The 17591-nt window shown below is 40.0% G+C and overlaps 2 protein-coding genes across 2 annotated transcripts; both read left to right on the top strand.

Annotated features, from left to right (window-relative positions):
* Positions 1 to 390: 390 nt before the first annotated feature.
* LOC132583518 (olfactory receptor 12D1-like) lies at positions 391 to 1335 on the top strand. Its single transcript, XM_060255146.1, has one exon. The coding sequence runs from the start codon at positions 391 to 393 to the stop codon at positions 1333 to 1335; it is 945 nt and encodes a 314-aa protein (XP_060111129.1).
* Positions 1336 to 11201: 9866 nt separating this feature from the next.
* Positions 11202 to 12143, top strand: LOC132584419 (olfactory receptor 12D1-like). The gene has a single exon (XM_060256290.1). It carries the CDS (start codon positions 11202 to 11204, stop codon positions 12141 to 12143), a length of 942 nt encoding a protein of 313 aa, XP_060112273.1.
* Positions 12144 to 17591: the final 5448 nt, after the last annotated feature.

Raw genomic sequence — 17591 nt, forward strand, 5'->3', positions numbered from 1 at the left:
TGATTATGATGATGATGATGATGATGATGATGAAGATAGATAGATAGATAGATAGATAGATAGATAGATAGATAGATAGATAGATAATAATAATAATAATAATGATGATGATGATGATGAAGAAGATAGATAGATAGATAGATAGATAGATAGATAGATAGATAGATAGATAGATAGATAGATAGATAGATAGATAGATAGATAGATAGATAGATAGCAGAATGAGTGGTAAAGAGATGAACCACAAACCATATAGCATTGCAAAGATTATGGGGAGGCATAATTATTACCTTTAACAGATTAGAAGTTAAATGATACTTCTGTGATGTATAGTTTTCCCGCTATCCATTCTAAAGATTTTAATCAGCATTTGCTTTTGTGAAAACAGGGATGGAGAACAAGACAGAGGTGAATGAATTTATCTTACTGGGCTTGACTGACTTTCAAGGACTTTGGCCTTTACTCTTTCTTCTTTTTCTGCTGTTCTACCTGGTCACTGTGTTAGGAAACAGTCTCATTGTATTTGTTGTTCTGTCTGAGCCCTGTGTCCACTCACCCATGTATTTCTTCCTTAGCAATCTTTCCTGCTTGGACATTTGCTATGCCACTGTGACAGTGCCCAAGATGCTGGCTGGTTTTCTGTCAGGACCCCAGCCTATTTCATTTTATGGGTGCCTGGCCCAGCTCCATTTCTTCCACTTCACAGGTAGCAGCGAAGGTGTTCTTCTGGCAGTCATGGCTTACGACCGGTATGTGGCTATATGCTATCCTCTGCGCTATGCCAGCATTATGAACAAGCATATTTGCCTGCTTTTTGCAGCAGCCACTTGGTCCACTGGATTCTTCCATGCACTGGTACACACAGTGATGACCTCCCGATTGCACTTTTGTGGACCCAACCTTGTCCAGCACTTTTTCTGTGATGTTAAACCACTCCTGAGATTGGCCTGTGGAAGCATTCAGCTCAACGTCAGCCTTCTCAATATTGTCACGGGTTTACTGGTCATGCTCTCCTTTTTCCTCACACTTCTCTCCTATCTCTACATCATTGCTTTTCTCTTCCTGAAGGTTCAGTCACACAAAGCAAGATGGAAGGCCTTCTCCACCTGCAGCTCCCATCTCACAGTTGTGGTTTTGCTCTATGTGCCTGTTCTGTTCAATTATATGTCCCCCTCCTCAGGAGAGTCACTACAGCGGGAGATGATCTCCACCCTCATGTATAATGTAGGTGTCTCAGTACTGAACCCCCTGATTTACACCTTGAGGAATAAGGAAATGAAAGAAGCCATAAGGAAAACAGTCAGAAGAATACTCCCTACCAAAATGTGGAATTGAATTGATGCACCTGTCTTTGAAGTTTGGCAGTGGAGAATAGCAATGAGGTGGCCTAAAAAATTGATCCAAAGGATCTCAACAAAGTTGTAATCCAAAACTAGACAGATTTACAGTGCAGTCTTAAACAGCTGTATCCATTTAAGTCCAGTGGACTTCAGACACATGTAATTTATGTGGACTTAGACATAAGTAACGTTGTTCAGGAATGGGCTGCTGTGAATGCTGCTTGAATGGCCCATTTTTTAAAACTGTAAATGAATGAACATACAGCAGACTGGCAGTTATATGGAGACTGGTTTTGTACTGTGTGAGGAATGACTGTCTTATGATCTTTCAAATGCCTGAAATTTATATGGAGACTTTTATGTGTGACATTGCAGCATGATAATGGCTTGGAACATATGCTCCTCCTCAGAATTTGTCCAGACTTTGCAGTGAGTACTGTGATGTCCACATTGAAAGATAGTAAATCTCTGAAAACCAATGGCAGGAGGAAAATTCAGTGGAAGCTCTTGGCTTCTATGCCCTGTTGTTGGCTTTCCAGAATAACTGGTTGGTTACTTTGTGAGACATAATGCTGAACTAGATGGACTGCTGGTCTGATACAGTAGAGGGGGAGGGATGAGATGCCCCCCTGCAATGCCTTGCAGGTTCTCACTTGTAGTATATACTTCTTGTGTTTCTCAGAAGAGGTCATGAGGACTTTGATGCAGAGGTTCAAGAAGGATTTTTCCACAGTCATACTTGCCTTTTTCTCCTCACACTTCTGGTGAGCAGAAGTGGCTGCCGGCTTCCTCTCCATGTTGTTTTCTCTCCCTTGAGCCATCCCATAGAGCCCCTATTGGTTTTATTTCGAAACTTAAGTGTAGCCATATGAGATTTCACAAAAGAACATTGGCTCCAAGGGAAACAAGAAACCAGCATGGAGGTTGTATCCACTATCTCCACAAGGCTGTATCCACTAAGCCTGGGAGACATACATCTCCCATTGAGCAACTATTTCAAAATCCTTATGCAATTGATCAACTGTCAGACCCCAGAGTCAAGGAACACACAGGTAGATAACTCAGTCTTTTATTTCAAGCATCTTAAGGCAATACAACAGTTTGCTGAAACTGACGTCCTAGCCCAGAGGCACTTCATATATACCTTGGCCGACCGTTATCAATTCAAGCAAAGCAAGGCATAAAAACAGTGGGCAATTCTGGTGGGCAATGCTAGACCCCCTCCTTCTGCTACTAAGTTCTGGGTGCACTATCTATTTCTTTCTCTGCTCTCCTGCAGCTCATGACCTTGGTTGCCACGTTAACAAGCTACTAAGACAAACTACTAACAGTACAATCCTAAGGAGAGTTACTCCAGTCTAAGCCTATTCATTTCAATGGGCTTAGAATTGAGTAACTCTCCTTAGGATTGCACTGTAAGGGATGAGCAAAGCAGGCAAAACAAAACAAAGCAAAAATGCAGGCTGTCTCACTCAACAGTTACATTGGTTCATGGTCAGTCTCAGAGAACAATTACATGTTGTTATATGGCAAGAGGATATAATATGGATTAGACTCTTGACACCAACAAGCATGAGGATTGTGCAAAAAGTAAAAATGCTTCAGTTAGCTACTTGGAGTACTGTGGGTTTCTACCACATCAGCCCATACAATCAGCAGATAATATCAAAAATGTAGATCTTCTAGGTCTGGTATAAAAATGTGAAGCCTGATCTTAAAGGCTTATTTAAAAATTGTATATCCTGCCTTTCCAAATTTATTTAGAGTGACTAATAATGAACAGCATGTTAGCAAATATCAACAATAAATCGAGGACTCACAGACCAAGTAATCTCCAAGCATAGTTCAATCTAAAAAACCCCCCAAACCACTTGGTTTCCAAACTCTTATATAATGGTCAATAACTTTACATGCTTACCAGAATAACAGGAGGAAGAAATGAAGAAACTAGATCAGCAGTCTGTTCCAAAGAACAAGAGCCATCACTATAAAGGACTGAATACACACTGAGGCAACCTAACAGCAATTTAATCCAGTGACCCAAGTTGGCAGGCATTGTGAGGAAACGACCCCTCTTTCCCAAATATTATAGTCGCAAGCATGGTTGCCAGGGCGCCTGGAGAAGTGAGCTTGCACCCGTCTGGCCAGAGAGTGCGAGTAAAGCCATCCAGGAACCAAATGGGACTCATGTGTACAAGCAGCATAATTGTGCAGGCATTCTAAACAGGCACAGAGTGTTTGCCAACATGCACGAACGTTTCCCCCATCACTGAGCGGGCCCGCCATGGTGAGGAAGAAGCTGCGCCGCCACGGAGCTGTCCAGGCGACCGGTGTTGAAGCGCTAAGCATGGAAACCACTGTGTTTTGCTAACACCACTTGTAGCCATCTTCCTGCCAGGCTGGACTTCATTCCTTCTTAGTGGGAATCTCACGTACGCACCCTGAGTCATTCCTAGCCCGCAAGCAACCTATCCGTTTTATGAATAGATTAACAGTTCAACTGTTGATCCTAATTGCTCAGCAATATCCTGAACAATAACTCTTGCCCAGGAGATGATGAGAAAAGAGGAAGGATCTCTCCTGTCACATCCAAGTCTTTTGTATACACCGGGGATACCTAGGTCAATATTTGATTCCCTATTATCACCTTCCCAGATAATCCCATCTCATCCCAAGCACCCAGCCATTTCCATACTGATACCATCGGAGCCGCCTCAGGCCCTGTCGCAACCTGGAAGTTTCCAGGATGCCCAGGACGAAGGTGAAGTTCATTGGTCAAAGTAAACACCCAATCAGGTGTCACCAAAGACTCACCATTGGTTCAGCCGATGTCCAGCCTTCGTGGTCATCGGCAGAACCTCCCATCTCCCCTCCCCGTCACCTCCCATCCCCTCGGGACTCAGGTGACTCTTTATAACCTGTGGACTAGCTACCCATAGGTGTGCTTCTATTCAGCAACCCATTTCCCGCTGTGTAGATCCATCCCCGATTCCTGATCAGTTTCGGGTCCTCCCCCAATCCCTCACTTGTCGCCATCGGAGTCTTCCTTGGAGTCTGCGAGAGGTAATATCACCCTGTCTGTTTATCCATATATGTTTCCCTATCGATCTATCTATATTTCCTAGACCTGTGTGAATGTGTGATTGTTTTGTATTTTTATCTTGTGTGAAAGAACTATTATTCCAAATAAATTACGATTGATCTTATTAAATTAGAGTCCTTTTATTGAGCATTTACTATCTGGATGGTTGAGCCTGGTATACATTTGGTAAAAAGATTCCTATTAAGCCGGGTGTCCACCTAACTAATTCCCCAACCTCGTTTTGAGGGCATTTCGGCTTACAGCATGCAGGCAGGTATGTATAAGGAGAAGCAGTCTCACAAGTCTCAGGCAGTGAAGAGTTTTGAATGAAAGAGCCACTGCCTTCATCTTAGTAACTGTTAACAAAATAAATTGGCAACATGAAGCCTCTCTCAATAGCCAAACAGTCATGTTTTGTACTAATTGCAGTTTCTCAGAGACATTCAAGGGCAGCCCAACATAGAATGCAGTATAGTAGTCTGAAGTGATAGCATGGATAACCATGGAAATTTCAGCACTGTCTGGGCAGGGGAGGCTACAAATCATATGTAGATGTTTATGTGCAGATATTGCTATCAGACTCAATCTTCTGATGAGAAAGCTGGTCCAAAAAGTACTGAACCTCTTTACACAACTGGGTAAGAATACATTTACTCCATTCCCCAAAGGCTAAATCTAAATCCTATTGACTTCATCATCCTAACCATCTTTATTGGACTCAATTCTTCTACCTCTGCTTGGTCAACAGAGTAGTACTTCCTGCTTACTGTTATTCAGGCACTTCTTTGACCTATGGACCATGGGTGGAGAACCCATGCACACAGACATACTGGTTTGTGTCTAGGTTCATGTCTGGACATTCATGGTCATGGTTTGAACATAATATGGTTACCACTTATTATGGCTATCAACTCATCAATATCCTTTTTGGAATTTTACATCTAATTGCTTTATCAAAATAGTTCTTCCAGGTCTTCATGGAACTGGTAAATCTTAATTTCCAACCACCAAACATAAATATTAAAGGTATGTCATCACAAAATATATTCCAGCCTAGGTATTGTTATTATAGCTTCCCCCAAGCAATCCAGGACTTTTGAAAGCAAGTGAAACAAATCATGAGAAGTCTTTCAAAACGTATCTTTTTTTGAGCTTGTGCTCAGCATTATGAATTGAACAGACTGCACACCAGTGTTTTAAAAATGAGTTTATTAATGTTTATCTAAAAATTAATATGCAAACATGAGAAATATATTTCAATGTGCTATTAGATTTATAGGGGGAATTAAGTACATACATGTTCCAGTAGGGTTGCCAACTCTGGGGTGGAAAATTCTAGGGAGTTACGATGGATCCCAGGGAGGGCAGAGTTTGGGGAACAGGGGGGGACCAACTTATGGTGTCTCTTTAGGTTTTTAAGGCAAGACACAAATAGAGATGGTTTGCTATTGCTGTTGTGTAATGTACTGAGTTACGAGATGGGTTGAAGGCAACATGCTTTATTCGGTGGCACATTACAAGAGAGAGAACACGCGAGCCGGGCCCCGCTTATATACATTTCCCGGAACTGCCTCCCAGTCTGATCAGTCCAATCCTGGCCAGTTAAACTTCCCACCACAGATCTTGATGGGCGGGGCGTCTGGCGAGCTACATCCGGGGACCCGTGGGTTTCTCTTGGTCGCCTCTGTAGCTATCACCATGCGGTACATTAGCTTACATTTCAAGACATAACATGCTGTGTACCAATCATGGACTTCCTTAGTGGTTTTCCATCCGAGTACCAGCCAGCACTAACCCTGCTTAACTTCTGAGATCTGACAAGATAGGGCTAACCTGAGCCATCCAGGTCATGGCAAACATCTACATTTCTGAAATTTAATGACACAGCATGATGCAACATTTTATTTCTGGACTGCATTTGCCACTTACTAGTGCCAAGCAGTAGGACAAATGTGGCAGCAACAGAATTAACTAATGTCACACCAGAGAATCCAGCATGGTTTTTAATTTTGTTTTGGCAGAAACAAGGCAATAGAAGCCCAGCTGAACACTCAACATTGCATGATGGGCAGACACTTTTGTTAGCCTCTTGAATGAAGATCAGCCCAGTATGCAGAAGCCCAGCAAAGTTGAGCTGCCATTTGCCACAGTGGCACTGGGCTCTGTTGTCCTGCAAGCTCCTCCCATTGTTTGAATTCTGTGATTGAAATCAGTCCAGTAGAGCTGGACTGGCATTTGCCACAATGGCACTGGGTTCTGCTGCTGGGATGTAGTAGGCTGGCACTGGGTTCTGCTGCTGGGTACTAGTACATTGCACTGGTTCTCTTGTCTTTGCAGAAATGCTCTTCTCTACTTCAGAGATTCTCAGATTTGACCTTAATCCGCTTGGGTTTCAGCAGTGTCACAATGACATGGGTTCTGCTAGGCACATTGCACTGGTTCTGCTTTTGACCTTACAAACATGCCCCCTCTCCATACTTTACTTTCTACTGCAGAGACTCTCTGAGAGAATCTGCTGGGCTTGCTGTATGCCTGCCTTGCTTTCTCCCCCACCAACTGGAAACAATGGAGGTGCCTTCTTTGGGTGCCCATAGAATTGGGCACTCTGGTCCAGTCTTTTTGAAACTTGGGATTCTTTTTTGAGAGGCTCCGTCAGCTACACTGCAAATTTAGCATAGCTCTACCTCAGTCTCCTTCCTCCCAGTCCACTGGATATACCCTGAGAGCTTTGCCACTAGCTATAATGCCCCCATCAGAGAATCTGATTCAGCTCAATGAATGCCAGAATTATGCCAAAAGGGCATGATTTTGGTATTAATTCAGATCAGAAATGCCTAATGCACATCCTTGTCCCCCCAATCCCAGATTATATCCTGAGACAAATGGGTATGCTTTTTAAGTGGTTTGTTTTAGCTACTTCACAAATGTACCTTAGAATTCTTGTGATAAGGCTTAGGATTTTAACTGTTACTATTTCTCCAGAGACGTAGTCAATTCTTCATGTTTTCAAAAGCAAAGGAACTCTCTTTTGGCATTCTATGTCCCAGGGGTTAAATCACTTGAAAATAATTTCTCCCTTTAATCAGATATGAACCTTTTATAATAGATCAAAATGATCAATGAATATTCTCATATTCAGTGGATGTTTACTACTTTTGTGGTATTGCCTCTCCTGGTGACTTTTATTTTATAGACTAGTTTATTTTACTGACTAATTTAACATCTCATCTGAAAAAAGGGAATAGAGCCCACACAGGTAAAACTCATAGGGGGGAATATGTTTTGATACACTATTATCTGTCTGTGGGTGCCATCATTGCCAGCCATATGACTCCTTCGTCTTGCATTCTCCACATATGGTGGCATTTGAGGAAAAGGAGAAATTATGAGCTAAGCACAGTCTGCACTGTCATATTAGGATAAACTAGTATTGCTATGGCAAATGAGGATAGATTCATCTCTCTTCAAATAGCAAGGTTTGTTGCCACCAACATAAAGATGAAAGTGAGACCTGTTGATGTAAGCGTGCTTGACCTACAGGTTAATTGGTCTACTCTAGGTCATTAGCCATTGAATTAATAAATTCTATATATTCATGGTATGTTACCAGGGGTTTATCCTGAGATACTGTTAACTATTTCTATATTTTATTTTACTTTATTAAAAATGTTTTATTTAAAAAATGCTGCCTAAATGTTTTTAAAGGTGCATGGCATGACAGTCCTAATAATAGTTAAGCTATCGTGCATGCATTGACTTCAGTAGGCATAGGAAGATGTAATTCTACTCAGAATTGCACTGTAAAAGGTCTTCCCAAATTTTGTGTCATGCTGAACCATTTCCTCACTGCTTTGTATTATTAATAGCAGCTTGATTTTCAGAGGTTATTAAATGAGTACTTTTCTCTCCATGTCCTTATAAGAGCCGCCTAATAATTTTTGATTATCGTGTCACTGAAGAAACTGCACCAGGAACTATGTGCAGAGGTGATAGTCACAGTCCACAAGACAAAGTACAACTTTGTTCTAAAAGCATCTTGCCTCTTCAGTTGTGGGAACATCTGTAGCAAAATCTGAGAAACTCTCAGCTCAATCCATTCAAAGGGTGAATATTATTGAAGAAAACAGGTCTGTTGGTAATGTATAGAAGAGAGATGGGTGTTTCAAATTAGTGCATAAATTTATTGGTTAATATTTCAGCAGCACTGATATTTTCCTAATGGAAGTCTGAATATTCATGTTTTCATATTTTAATAAAGTATGCTATTAAAATAAGAAACATTTGGAACAACTGAAAATGTAGTATAAGAATATTTAAAACATCTACTCCCAAATAAAACATTGAAATTGATTTTTAAAAATATGTATTATTGTCCTTAGTCTGGGAAAAAGCAGAATGTGGATCAAGTGCAGTGGAGCCATATTTAAAAATGTTGCAGTCAGATGTTATGCATATTTTCTTACAACATAATCCTGACAATTCAATTACATTTACTCCCCCAAACAGTACAGAATCTTTCAAAAAATCTTCAGTCATTCACAAACATACCCGCACATAGACATTTTGAGATCAATGGATTGAACTGACCCCACTCTGCTCTGCATAATATTGATCCATTTATGACCCCAGGCAATAACATTCACTTTCTAACAAAGGTTACACATATTAGCAAAAATAGGAAAATGCACCAGTTTCAGCCATGCAGTGTTACATTCTGTAAGTTCTCTTGAAAACTGAAATGCAAAAACAACAAACAATGTGTTGGAGCTCGGTGGGACTGTTTGGCACAGAAAGTCTTTCAGAATATAAGAATTTACAGGCAGACAAGAAACATGGCAGAAACAAGAGAAACGAGCAAAATGTTCAACAGGAGCAGGCATACATTAGAAGATTTGGAATGGTATAAACACACCCTGAATCAGAATATACATTATTCTAATGGCTCTCTTTGGGGCTGGCATCTCCAGCTATAAACTAGCTACAGTTGTTAAATGAGAAATTATATGAGATTACAGTCATGGCATCAAATGTTTGGGTAGGAAAAGGGCAACACGCTGCTGTCTTTCTTCTGTTGCCTGATTTTGGTAATGCCTGTCATGGAAACTTTGTAGAGGCCAATAGTGGCAGAAGGCAACAGAGAAAAAGGAATAACAATTGAAATAGGAAATAAAAAGAGATTCACCATGGAATTAGGGTTTCTTTTTAAAACACCTAGATATTGCACAGAATATAATGACTATTTTATGAATTCTTGAAAGTCAAGTGTGAAAGTGCAGAGAAGTTGGGAAGCTTAATTCACATGTTGATTGGTTTTCCAGCACTGGTGTGGTAATCTGTTAAAATGCAGGAACCATTCCACAATATGCTGACAATCTTCTCAGGTAAACATAATATTACTTTATTTGAAACAAAATACTGTCAATATAGAACAGAGAAGGAGGTCCACCATAGTCTTCATAGAACCTTCCCTAGATTCTGACTGCAGAAAGAGAGACATAAGTAAAACCTGGCTTGGAACTTCAATGTAGTGTAGTGGTTAGAGCATCAGTCTGGCATCCATGAGGTCCACATTCAAATCCCTACTGTACCTAGATGACCTTGGACCAGTTCTTCTCAATCAGTCTCACCTACCTTACAGTGTTAGTAAAAGAATGAAGTACTAAGCTATCTGATTTACATCTGGTGGAATATGAATATCTAAATACATTTATCCATTTGTTGAAATATTCTGGTACCTTCCTGTTATAGCAAAAGAGAGAGAGAAAGAGAGAATGTACCCCAATATCTGCATAATTCTCACCACTGCCACATTAAATGCCTCTGTCACCATAATAATAGAAGCCCCGTGGCACAGAATGGTAAAGCTGCAGTACTGCAGTCTTAAACTCTGCTCATGGCCTGAGTTTGATCTCGGTGGAAGCTGGGTTCAGGTAGCCAGCTCAAGGTTGAGTCAGCTTTCCATCCTTCCAAGGTCAGTAAAATGAGTAAAGTGTAGATGACTGGGGAAGGTGATAGCAAACCACCCTGTAAAAAGTCTACCATGAAAACATTGTGATGCAACATCACCCCAGATTTGGAAACGACTAGTTGCACAGGGGACTACTTTTACCTTTTTTACCATAATCACCTCTGGAATATCTTGTCTGGCATTAAAAATGCTCCTCTTCATCCATTTCTTGTATATACTGGCAGAAGGATGTCCACTTCCTTTTTCATGATTTCAAAGGGGAATTCAAATACAAACCTTTCATTAGGTAGTATGTGATTCAACACTTTCCACTGTTTCATATGCAACTCCATATGTAGCATTCCCTGACTTTACAATTCAGAGAGTCTTTCTCAATAATTCCTATGGGTCTTTTAACCTAATATTTTTTAATTCTAACATGAAATTTAAAATTCATAATGTGCCACTAAATATTTTCTTGATGACCAGTCAGTGCTGACTTGATTTAATTCTGCTTTGGTAAAGGTATTTCAGCAGCAATTGATCATTACACAATTCCATTATTATTATTATGGAAAGCCAGATATCTAGGGGCTTGAGAATGCAAAACCTTTTTTGTACTTCAGTGTGTACTGCCTTATGAGTGTGTCAAATGAAAATGTAACTGGAGCACTAAAACAAGAAAGCATGTTTTATGTTTATATGCTACTCAAGTGTTAAACAGCTAAAAGATTCACAGTTATCCCTGTAACAGTTTATTTTTTCAAAGACTTCCATTCTATTAGGAAAGGAGTAACTGGGCTTTGCTGTTGTTGTTTTTATTTCCGCAGCAATGGAGAACCGAACTGAAGTGCATGAGTTCATTCTTCTGGGTTTTACATATGAACACAGTGGGCGGTACACTTTCTTTGTGATGTTTCTTCTGCTCTACTTGGCCAGTTTGCTGGGAAATGGAGCCATTTTGGCTGTAGCTATAGCTGAGCCTCGACTCCATACCCCCATGTATTTTTTTCTGGGCAATCTCTCCTGCCTGGACATGTGCTACTCCACTGTTACTGTGCCCAAAATGCTGAGTGGCTTCTTAACAGAACACCAAGCAATTTCTTTTATTGAATGTCTGGTTCAATTGCATTTTTTTTACTTCCTGGGCAGTGGTGAAGGCATCCTTCTGGGGGTTATGGCCTTTGATCGCTACATGGCTATCTGCAACCCTCTGCGCTACACAGTCATCATGAATAAATTGACTTGCCTTCTGTTAGCTGGGGCCACCTGGGTTGCTGGCTTTTTTCATGCCATGATGCATACTGTGGCAACCTCTCAGTTATGGTTCTGTGGCCCCAATCATGTTCAGCACTTCCTCTGTGATGTCAAACCTCTGTTAAAATTGGCCTGCAGTAACACCACCCTCAACCTCAGCCTCCTTAATATTGTTACTGGCTGCATTGCTATGAGTGGCTTCTTCCTCACTTTTCTCTCCTACTTGTACATCATATCCTTCCTCTTCTTCAAAGTCCAGTCCTGGAAGAGTCGCTGGAAAGCCTTCTCTACTTGTGCCTCCCACCTGACTGTCGTGGCTCTCTTGTATGTTCCAGTTCTTTCCAACTACTTGCTTGCATCTGTTGGGGAGTCTGCTAAAAGAGAGATGATCATCACTATATTGTACAGTGCAGTCACTCCAGTTTTGAACCCTCTGATCTATACACTGAGAAATCAAGAGATGAAATCTGCTCTGAAAAAAATCTTCAGTCAGGAACGTTTGTTTGGAAGGATATGAATTTATTTTCTTGACTTCCAGGCTTTGTTGCTTTAAGCTCAGTAGGGGTTCACGGAGCTTGTCTCTAGCAGCCTCCCTGAATCAGGCGGTTGGAGAGGTGCCGCAGCCACGGCATCTCTAGGGAGACCCTGGAGGGGTTTCCTTTTAGTATGGGGCTTTGCAGAAAGCCAGGGTTATAGCAGCAGCTGTTCTCTGTCCTTTTTGTGTGCTCCAGTGCTCCACCGCCAATTGCCATTACAGCTGAAAGAGGTGAGCACCCGACTGCTTGCTTTTCTTTCTTCTAACAAGCTTCTGATGCATCACTTTTCTACCTTAAGTACTGCAATTCTACTCTGCAAGCACGTTTGCTATTCAATACCATTGGCTAATGGGTCATTTTACATAACAACAAACAGGACCATTCAAAGGAAGGGAAAGAAGTGAATCCCCACCACCACCACCACTTTTCTATGAGACCAGCTTCCAAAAGACAAAGAACAACTTTGAGCATTTTCAATAATATGAATTAGACTGAATATAGATACTTAAATCGACCCGGTTTATGACTGAATAAGTGATAAAGAGATCACCATTTGGTTATAATTTGGTCTGAACAAAAACGAGATATATTTTAGAGAGATTTGTATTTGTTGGCTAAGTGGAATTGAAATGGCAATAATCAAAACACATGGCTGAAGGAGAATTGGAAGGATAGACTAACTGGATTTCTGAGTTATTTCTCAACTTTGATTACTAGACTGAGTTATTCTGTGGAGAAAAATGGCATTGCAATGTGAAATGTTTCATTAAAAAATATGATACCATAATTTCTCTAAAACAAAACCTTGGTTCACTAACAGAGTTGATAAAAAAAGCAAATGGGAGCTTTTATTTTGAAAGGTAGCGAAACAAATCTTTATGAGCAGAGTGATAAAAAGATCTCGGTGAATGTGGAATTTGGGCAAAAGGATAAAGATCCATTGGAAAGGAGCTGAAGAGAAACAAAATGAAACCTGATGGCACAGTTTATAAAGAAGACTGGAAATTAAGACTGTTTAAAGCTTCTCTGAGAGGAATTGGCAGTGTGGGAACCTTGTCATTCTTACAGAGAGGGACGTACACACTAAGGAGAGAGGAGGCATATTTCAGCAAAAAAATGAAGACATGGAAAACTTTCAAGAAGAAGGGATTTAAAATTATTTTTCTCTCTGTAGCTAATTGGCTAATATGGAACTCTTAATAAGAACTGATATGCGATTTTAAAAAGCCAAGTGAGATATTAGGTTGGTCCATCTCAGCAATATGGATATAGGAGTTACAGTATCCAAAAGCTTTAAAAAGAATTTTACATAAATAAAAAATTAATTTTGATCAATTCGTAAGAAGGCAGACAACACAATTATTTTTTAATCTGGTAGATCTGTTCTTAATATGTTTGTTTGGAGAAACTGTTTATACTAAGACAGATAAACTATTATGTTTTTTTTGTTTAACACTTCTTTATCTCTCTACTTTTAATGTTACTTTAAATTTGTTTTTTTCTCTCTCTCTTTGCTTGAAATAAGTAAGTTAGAAGGATAAAGAGATATTTGTTTTCTATGCTTATCCAAATGATGATGTTGTTAAAATAATGCCAACTTGTACTTTTAATATGGTTAAACTTAGCCAGTTAGATTTGTGATGTGATCTCTCTGACTTTTTGTATCTATATGTGCTGAGGAAGAATAGTTTAGATTTCTATTTTAAATAAGAGATTAGTAAAAAATGTATAATGGAAAATGAGGAAGGTAGAATATATGGGGAAAATTTAATACTTGCAGGTAGAAAGAACCGGGTATCTTGTTCTGAGGTAGAAATGAAACTGATATATATATATGTAGCTTTCTTTGTTTCTGGTTTCCCATTTTGTACTCACCCTTCCCTCTTGTTGTTTCTGTATCTTTGCATATGCTTTCTCTTTTTATAGTTAAAATCAATAAGAATTATAAAAACTGAATTTATTTTCTTGCTCTCTGTTTTCTGTCCCCACATTTCATTCATGCTGGGAGCTGACCAAGATGCATTCATTATCTAAAACAGGCATATGTGATAGATGATGGCCCTTGTTTAGTGACTTCAGGGCAAACTAAACTGGCCTGCAAATCATGATAATCAAAGTGAACAGGTTTATGCCTACTCCAGTTTTGCTTGCCTTGATTTTCTCTCATATAAGTCAGTTTTAGATTGTTGGGAATTCTGAAACATGGAAAGAGGTTCATTGTGATATGGGCTAAGAATTTTGGACATGATATACTAATAAAGCAGTGGGAAAGATTATGGTCAAATGTTTAAGTACACACATGTTCCAGATAGGATTGCCAATCCTGGAGTAGAAACTTCTGGAGATATAGGGGTGGATTCCAGGGAAGGCAGAGTTTGGGGAACAGGGAGAGCCAACTTATGGTGTCCCTTTAGGGTTTTCAAGGCACGGCATGGCACAGAGATGGTTTGCCATTGCCTCTGCATATCAATCTTGGATTCTCTTAATTGTCTCTCATCCAAGTACCAACCAGTGCTGACCCTGCTTAGCTTCTGACAAGATAGGGCTAGCCTGAGCCATCTAGGTCATGTCAAACTGTATCTACAGTTCTGAAATTTCATGACACAGCATGATTTGACATTTTATTTCTGGACTACATTTGCTACCTACTAGTGCCAAGCAGCAGTGCCAATGTGGCAGCAACAGAACAAACCAATGTCACACAAGATAATCTGACATAATTTTTAATTTTGTTCGGCAGAAACAAGGGCAGTAGAAGCCCAGAAGAACACTCAAAATTTAACGATGGGTAAACACTTTTTTTTATCTCACTTGAACGAGGGCCAGCCAAGTATGCAAAACCCCAGCAATGTTGAGTTGCCATTTGCCGCAATGGCACTGGGTGTCAGCCGATGTAACTTTCCTGAATAAAATGCTTATCTGAACTGTTGCCATCTTGAAACGCTGTTACTAACCATGAGAAAAGACCTTGCATATCAAAGTAGAGAGTTATAGATTGTTGCCAATGCTTGATGTGAACATTTCTCCCCTTGATACTAACAAAGGCAGAAATTCCCTCTTTGAAGATAAAGCGCCTCCAGGGACAGCCGCCTGGCCATCCCTGGAAGACTAACAGTAACAATAAGATAAGAGACGGAGACCATGTGAATCTTTGCACCTCAACTCAGCAACGTTTAGAATTGTGGCTTTGTATAGTTAACTTTGATGTAACCCAATATAGCATGCCTTCTAATGCTACAACGTATCAGTCTCAATCTTCCTTCGTCTCGATGTTTATGGATTATCAAATAAAGCCTAACTTTGCAACAATTCAAGGTCTGGTTGATTTGAGATCCCATCGTCTGACACTGGGTTCTGTTGACATCAGTCCTGTTGAGCTGGACTGCATTTGTCACAATGGTACTGGCTTCTGCTACTGGGCTGTAGTAGGTTGGCACTGGGTTCCACCACAAAGCACCAGTAGGTTAGCATTGGGTTCTGTTACTGGGCACTAGTTCTGCTGTCCTTATAGAAATGCCCCACCCCTTTCAGAGATTCTCAAATTTGCCTTAAGTCCTCTTGGGTTTTGGCAGTGCCACAGTGGCACTGGATCTGCTGGGCACATTGCACTGGTTCTGTATCTGGCCTTGCAAACATGCCCCCTCCCCACACCTTACTTTCTACTGCAGAGACTCTCTGGGAGAATCTGCTGGGCTTGTTTTATGCCTGCCTTACTTTTCCCCCACTGACTGGAAACAATGGAGGATCGGGGTATGCTATTTGGGTGTCCATGGAATTGGACCCTCTGATCCGATCTCTTTGAAACTTTGAGTCAATTGGGGGAAAAGTTCCTTCAGCTGCACTGCAAATTTGGTGCCTCTACCTCAAACCCCCTCCCTTCTGGCTCACTGGATATACTGTAGGAGCTTGGCCATTGGCTATAATGCCCCCAAAGGTATAGTGGAGCTGAGAAATTTGGGATTTCCAAATTATCTGTAAACTGAATCAGATCAGAGAATCTGATTCAGTTCAATTAATGCCAGAATCATGCCAAAAGGGCATGATTTTGGTACTAATTTAGCTCAGAAACACTGAATGCACATCCTTGTCCCCCCAATCCCAGATTTTATCCTGAGACAAATGGGTATGCTTTTTAAGTGGTTTATTTTAGCTACTTATAAATGTACCTTAGCATTGCTGTGGTAATGCTTAGGATTTTAACAGTTACTGTTTCTCCAGAGACCTAATCAATTCTTCATGTTTTAAAAACAAAAGGAACTCTTTTGACATTCCATATCCAAGGGGTTAAATCACTTGAAAATAATTTCTCCCCTTAATCAGAGATTAACCTTTTATAATAGATCAAAGTGATCAATGAGTATTTTTATATTCTGTGGATAAGTTTGCTACTTGTGGAGTATTGCATCTCTTGGTTACAGACTAATTTATTTTACAGACTAGTTTAAGTCTCGTATGAAAAAAAGAAAATAATCCACACAGGTAAAACTCCCAGGGGGAAAATATGTTTTGATATACTATTAAGTGTTCGGTCTGTGGGTTCGATCATTGCAAGCTATATGAATCCTTGGTCCTGTGTTCTCCCTGTATGGTGGTGTTTGCAGAAAAGGAGAAATTATGAGCTAAGCACAAGCTTCGTGTCATATTAAGATAAACTAGTATTGCTATGGCAAGGTTTGCTGCCACAAACATAAAGATTAAGGTGAGACCTGTTGATGTAAGTGTGGTTGACCTACAGGTTAATTGATCTATTCTGGGTCATTAGCCATTGGATTAATAAATTCTATATCTGCATGGTGTGTTACCCATGGGTTTATTCTGATATACTATTACTTATTTCTGTGTTTTATTTCGTTCTATTATTTTTTATTTAAAAATGCTGCCTTCATGTTTTTAAAGGTGCATGACAGTGCAGTCCGAAGAGTTATTTCATTGTGCATGCATTGACTCAGTAGACATAGAAAGATGTAACTCTGTTCAGAATTGCAATGTAAAAGGTCGCCCCATATGTGTAAGGCTGAACCATTTCCTCATTGCTTTGTATCGTTAACAGCAGCTAGATTTGCAGAGATTATTAAATGAGTACTTTTCTCTCCATGTCCTTATAAAAGGACGCCTAATAATTTTTAATTATGATGTCACTGTTGGAGAAACTGTGACAGGAATTATGTGTGGAGATGACAGCCACAAGACAAGACTTAGCATCTTGCCTCTTCAGTTGTGGGAACATCTGTAGCAAAATGGATGAATATTATCAAAGGAGAGAGGTCTGTTGATGATGTATACAAAAGAGACAGGTTCCAGATTAATGCATTTATTTAGCATTGTTTGGTTTTTATTGTTACTATTTCAGCAGCACTGATATTTTCCTAACGGAAGTCTGAATTTCAGGGTTTAAATATTTTAATAAAATATGGTTTGTTATTAAAATA

Source organism: Heteronotia binoei, chromosome 15, assembly GCF_032191835.1.
Source record: "Heteronotia binoei isolate CCM8104 ecotype False Entrance Well chromosome 15, APGP_CSIRO_Hbin_v1, whole genome shotgun sequence".
Taxonomy (NCBI): Eukaryota; Metazoa; Chordata; class Lepidosauria; order Squamata; family Gekkonidae; genus Heteronotia; species Heteronotia binoei.